Below are 5,910 nucleotides of genomic sequence, written 5' to 3' on the forward strand. Positions count from 1 at the left end.
AACAGCAGAGATGCAATGGTATCCCAAAGGTTAGAAAGGCAGTTTTGTGACCGAAATGTTGCTGGTTCAAATCCCCGGTACACATGGGAAATCTGGAAGGAGAAAGGGAATAAGCAGTATTCTCTTTTGCCCATGATGCCCTTGAGCTAGGCATTTACTGCATTTTTACACAAAATATACCATATTATATCATGGGGACTCAAAGGGCACCGAATGCAAGGAATGACCCCCTTACAGTTTGTTTCACGATACTCTGAACATGGTTTGAAATGGACTGGACCCTGTTCTCAGTGGGGATCCACACTTGACTAATCTGTATTTTAGGCTTTTCAGCATCAGTTAATTAGTAAGTTGACATCAGAACGTGTGTGTCAGGTGTTCCTTTTAATCTCTGTGGTGCTTTATAACACTCTCAGAATCAATAGATGTATGAAAATGTGACAAAAATAATCAAATGAATGTATCCCTCAGAGGCTGAGAGTGTTGCTGCTGAGGTTACGGCACTGGTTAATTTCCACTCTTTGAAGCTGTACATGTGATGACAGCAGATAATGGGTTTGACGACACCGAGACCAAAAGTAGTTCCAAGGTGTTTTTAAAAGAAAGTCAGCCTGCCACACTGCACTGAACACCCAACGCCACCTTGTGCAATTTTAAACGAACGTGTTGACTCGGGGACAAAGTAATTAAGTCGGCTCCGGCATCTAATCAGGCTGAGTTTCCACCAAGTTTCTTTGTTCTTTCTTTTTTTTTTTTTTTTATCTTGTTCAAGTTTGCGACTGCAGAGGTTAAAAGTATATTTTTCAAGAAAGAAACGAGATTTCTCCGCAAAGGCCCGTAATTAACCCGGCGAGGTGATAAGATGCACAGACAATGTTGATTAGGGAAGAGTCATAATGAGGGAATTTAATGGCAGTGATTTGAAAATGTTGCGCTCATTTGTCTTTTTTTTTCAAATGCCACACGCACACACACACACACACACACTCCTGTTGAACAATGACTTAATCATGTACATGTGCATGAGGGGTTGTCTTGCTTGTGTGTCTGGTTGAAGCAGTAATTATTCCACAAAAGCAGTAAGAAGTAAAACTATGTTCTGACTCAAAGGCCACTGAGTGTCTAAAAGAATGGCAAGAAGCCAGAATTACATAATAACAACTATTTCCTTGCATGATTTTGAAAATCTAACAAGTCTGGTTTGTGCAGACAGTGGGTCTAGGTCAGTGATTCTCAAACTTTTTTCACATCAAGGACCCCAAATGTAGTCCACATTAGACCCCCATTTGATGAGATTTTGCCTCTCGGACCCAAATCTGAGAATATTTATATTGCTAGATATCATTTTGTCCAGAATTCCATGACTGTAGGTAGAGAGATAACAGTGAAACTATGATCAAAATAGCCATTCTTCTACATTCTCTAATTGTGTTCACTTCTTGTAAATGAAATAATTGTGAAGTTTAAGAATTCATCAATTTGCTGCGGACCCCCTGGAACCCCCTCAAGGACCCCTGGCGGTCCCCGGGCCCCACCTTGAGAACCACTGGTCTAGGTGACATCATGGAGCGGTTTTGAAAGCTGAGATCTTTCAGTTCTAAAATTCAAAACAGACCACTGCCTGGCATTTCTAGGGTTAAAGACTCTCTCCTGGTCAGCATTGATTTGCCTGCAGTGCCAAGCTGAGAAAACTAGCAGGACTGCAAGTAAAGAGCTTGGGCGCCCTCTAGTGGTGACAGGAGCACAGTGCAACCTTACAATGAAAGAAAGTGAAACCCTTCTCCTTCTTGTCCTCCTTTTCCTCCTCCGTCTCATCTTCCTCTTCCTTCTCCTCATGCTCATTCTCCTCATTGCTCTCTTCTCCTCTTCCTCGTCATCCTCCTCCTCTTCGTTCTCCTTCTCCTCGACCTCGTCTTCCACCTCTTTCTCCTCGTCCTCTTTCGCCTCGTCGTCCTCCTCTTTCCTTCTTCGTCCTCCTCTTCCTCGCTGTCCTCGTCCTTATCCTCCCTGTCCCCCCTCCTCCTCCTCGTCCTCCTTTTCATCCTCCTCCTTCTCATCGTCCTCGTCCTTGTCCTCCTCATGCTCCTTCTCTTTGTCATCCTCTTCTCCTCTTCCTCGTCATCCCCCTCTTCTTCCGTCTCTTTCTCCCCTTTCCCTCCCTGTTGTCCTCATCCTCCTCTTCCTCCTCCTTTTCCTCCTTGTCCTTATCCTCCCTGTCCTCCTTTTCATCCTCCTCCCCCTTCTCATCATCCTCTTCCTTCTCCTCCTCATGCTCCTTCTCCTCATCATCCTCTTCTCCTCTTCTTCGTCATCCTCCTCCTCTTCTTTCCCCTTCTCCTCAACCTCTTTCACCTCGTCGTCCTCCTCTTCCCTTCCTCGTCCTTTCTTTTTTCCTCTTCCTCTTCTTTTTTCTTTTTTCCTCCTCTTCCTCTTACTTCTCCTCCTACTCCTCCTCTTCCTTCTCCTCATCCTTCTCCTCATCCTCCTCCTTGTCTCCCTCCTCATCCTTGTCCTGCTCTCCCTTCACCTCGTCCTCCTCTTTCCTTCTTTGTCGCTATCCTCCCTGTCCCCCCTCCTCCTCCTCGTCCTCCTTTTCATCCTCCTCCTTCTCATCGTCCTCGTCCTTCTCCTCCTCCTCATGCTCCTTCTCCTCTTCCTTGTCATCCTCCTCTTCTTCCTCCTCCTCCTCTTCCGACTCTTTCTCCCCTTTCCCTCCCCGTTGTCCTCATCCTCCTCTTCCTCCTCCTCCTTGTCCTCCTCTTCTCTCCCCTTCTCCTCAACCTCTTTCACCTCGTCGTCCTCCTCTTCCCTTCCTCGTCATTTCTTTTTTCCTCTTCCTCTTCTTTTTTTCTTTTTTCCTCCTCTTCCTCTTACTTCTCCTCCTTCTCCCCCTCTTCCTTCTCCTCATCCTCCTCCTCCTCCTCCTTGTCCTCCTCTTCTCTCCCCTTCTCCTCAACCTCTTTCACCTCATCGTCCTCCTCTTCCCTTCCTCGTCCTTTCTTTTTTCCTCTTCCTCTTCTTTTTTCTTTTTTCCTCCTCTTACTTCTCCTCCTTCTCCTCCTCTTCCTTCTCCTCCTCCTCCTCCTCCTCGTCTCCCTCCTCATACTTGTCCTGCTCTCCCTTCACCTCGTCCTCCTCTTTCCTTCTTCGTCGCTATCCTCCCTGTCCCCCCTCCTCCTCCTCGTCCTCCTTTTCATCCTCCTCCTTCTCATCGTCCTCGTCCTTCTCCTCCTCCTCATGCTCCTTCTCCTCTTCCTTGTCATCCTCCTCTTCTTCCTCCTCCTCCTCTTCCGACTCTTTCTCCCCTTTCCCTCCCCGTTGTCCTCATCCTCCTCTTCCTCCTCCTCCTCCTTGTCCTCCTCTTCTCTCCCCTTCTCCTCAACCTCTTTCACCTCATCGTCCTCCTCTTCCCTTCCTTGTCCTTTCTTTTTTCCTCTTCCTCTTCTTTTTTCTTTTTTCCTCCTCTTACTTCTCCTCCTTCTCCTCCTCTTCTTTCTCCTCCTCCTCCTCCTCCTCGTCTCCCTCCTCATCCTTGTCCTGCTCTCCCTTCACCTTGTCCTCCTCTTCCTCCTCGTTTTCCTCCTTGTCCTTATCCTCCCTGTCCTCCTCATCCCCCTTTTCATCCTCCTCCCACTTCTCATCATCCTCTTCCTTCTCCTCCTCATGCTCCTTCTCCTCATCATCCTCTTCTCCTCTTCCTCGTCATCCTCTTCCTCTTCTTTCCCCCTCTCCTCAACCTCTTTCACCTCATTGTCCTCCTCTTTCCCTTCCTCGTCCTTTCTTTTTTCCTTTTCCTCCAATTTTTTTTCCTCCACTTCCTCTTACTTTTCCTTCTCCTTTTCCTCCTTGTCCAAGTCGTCTTTGTCTTCCTCCTCATCCTTATCCTCCTCTTCCTTCACCTCCTCCTCCTCTTCCTCCTTGTTCTCCTCTTCCTCGTCCTCGTCTCCCTCCTCATCCTTGTCCCGCTCTCCCTTCACCTTGCCCTCCTCTCTTCCTTCTCCGGCTCCTCGTCCTTGTCCTCCTCCTTGTCCTTCTCGTCGTCCTCTACTTACTCCTTCTTCTCGACCTTCTCTCCCACCTCCTTCTCTTCCTCCTCCTCTTCTTCCGTCTTCCTCCTCCTTCTCCTCCTCTTCTTTCTCCTCATCCTTGTCCTCCTCTTCTTTCCCCTTATCCTCAACCTTTTTCACCTCATCGTCCTCCTCTTCCCTTCTTCATCCTCTCTTTTTTCCTCTTCCTCTTCTTTTTTTCTTTTTTCCTCCTCTTCCTCTTCCGTCTCCGCATCCTCCTCCTCCTCGTCTCCCTCCTCATCCTTGTCCTGCTCTCCCTTCACCTTGTCCTCCTCTTCCTCCTCGTTTTCCTCCTTGTCCTTATCCTCCCTGTCCTCCTCATCCCCCTTTTCATCCTCCTCCCCCTTCTCATCATCCTCTTCCTTCTCCTCCTCATGCTCCTTCTCTTCATCTTCCTCTTCTCCTCTTCCTCGTCATCCTCCTCCTCTTCTTTCCTCCTCTCCTCAACCTCTTTCACCTCATCGTCCTCCTCTTTCCTTCCTCGTCCTTTCTTTTTTCCTTTTCCTCCTATTTTTTTCCTCCTCTTACTCTTACTTCTCTTCCTTCTCCTTTTCCTCCTCGTCCAAGTCATCTTTGTTTTCCTCCTCATCCTTGTCCTCCTCTTCCTTCACCTCCTCCTCCTCTTCCTCATCCTCTTCCTTCTCCTCATCCTCCTCCTCCTCCTCGTCTCCCTCCTCATCCTTGTCCCGCTCTTCCCTTCATCTCACCCTCCTCTTCCCTCTCCAGCTCCTCGTCCTTGTCCTCCTCCTCGTCCTTCTCCTCCTCCTCGTCCTTCACATCGTCCTCTGCTTGCTCCTTCTTCTCGACCTTCTCTTCCACATCCTTCTCGTCCTCCTCCTCTTCTTCTGTCTCTTTCTCCCCTTTCCCTCCCTGTTGTCCTCCTCCTCCACCTCCTTGTCCTCCTCTTCTTTCCCCTTCTCCTCAACCTCTGTCACCTCATCGTCCTCCTCTTCCTTCTCCTCATCCTCCTCCTCCTCCTCCTCCTCATCTCCCTCCTCATCCTTGTCCTGCTCTCCCTTCACCTCGCCATCCTCTCATCCTTCTCCGGCTCCTCGTCCTTCTCGTCGTCCTCTACTTGCTCCTTCTTATCGACCTTCTCTTCCTCCTCCTCCTCCTCCTCCTCCTCCCCCCTCCTCCTCATGCAAAGAATGATGATTTCAGGCTGCGGTGTAAAGCTGACAACTCGTGGAAACAGTTTCCCGGGCTAATCACCCGACCAAAATCCGCAGAGACTCACCCTCAACGAAAACTGGAAGAGAGCTGAATCTGGTGAATCAAAGTCACCTGAGAGGCCGAGGAGACAGAATGAGGTGGAGAAACATTTCCCATAATCCAACGAGCACATTAATATTCCTACATTATTCAGCATACCAATGAATTCCATTTTTTTTTTTTTTTTTTGGCAAAATATTTTTTATGTAAAACAGTATTAAACGACATAAAAAGTGTGTGTGTATATTTTAGAATTTTTTTTATTATAGAAAAGAAAAATGACAGTAAGGAACACACATTATACACATAAAAGAAAGAAGAACAGAAGAAAAAACAGCAAAAGTACAAAACCCCAAGAACCCAAACATTCACCAACATTCACACACCCCACCCTGGCTCAGTAAGAGTGAAGAGTACACACACACATAACAGAATTTACCAAACCAGCCCTTAGTCTGGCAGGACCTGCAAGTCTGTAAAGTATGATAAAAAAAGGTTGCCATTTGTGAAAAAACTTATCAGTATATCCTCTCATTGTATATTTAATTTTCTCAAGTTTGAGAAAAAACACAGAGGGAGGGTTAGGAGACTTCCACTGTAGGAGAAGGCGATGACTGGCTAGTAAAGATGT

The 5,910-nt window shown here is 47.5% G+C and overlaps 1 protein-coding gene across 1 annotated transcript; it reads right to left on the reverse strand.

Annotated features, from left to right (window-relative positions):
- Nucleotides 1-3,465: 3,465 nt before the first annotated feature.
- Nucleotides 3,466-5,208, reverse strand: LOC139639411 (cilia- and flagella-associated protein 251-like). Its single transcript, XM_071513502.1, has 4 exons — nucleotides 5,090-5,208; nucleotides 4,775-4,971; nucleotides 3,826-4,024; nucleotides 3,466-3,694 (listed from the first exon to the last, which is right to left on the reverse strand). Exons 1-4 carry the CDS (start codon nucleotides 5,206-5,208, stop codon nucleotides 3,466-3,468), a joined length of 744 nt encoding a protein of 247 aa, XP_071369603.1.
- Between the last annotated feature and the right edge of the window lie 702 nt (nucleotides 5,209-5,910).

This window comes from Centroberyx affinis, unplaced genomic scaffold, assembly GCF_046629955.1.
Source record: "Centroberyx affinis isolate AG114_WGS23_722 - 3 ecotype Tasmania unplaced genomic scaffold, CSIRO-AGI_Caff_v1 ptg007241l_1, whole genome shotgun sequence".
Taxonomy (NCBI): Eukaryota; Metazoa; Chordata; class Actinopteri; order Beryciformes; family Berycidae; genus Centroberyx; species Centroberyx affinis.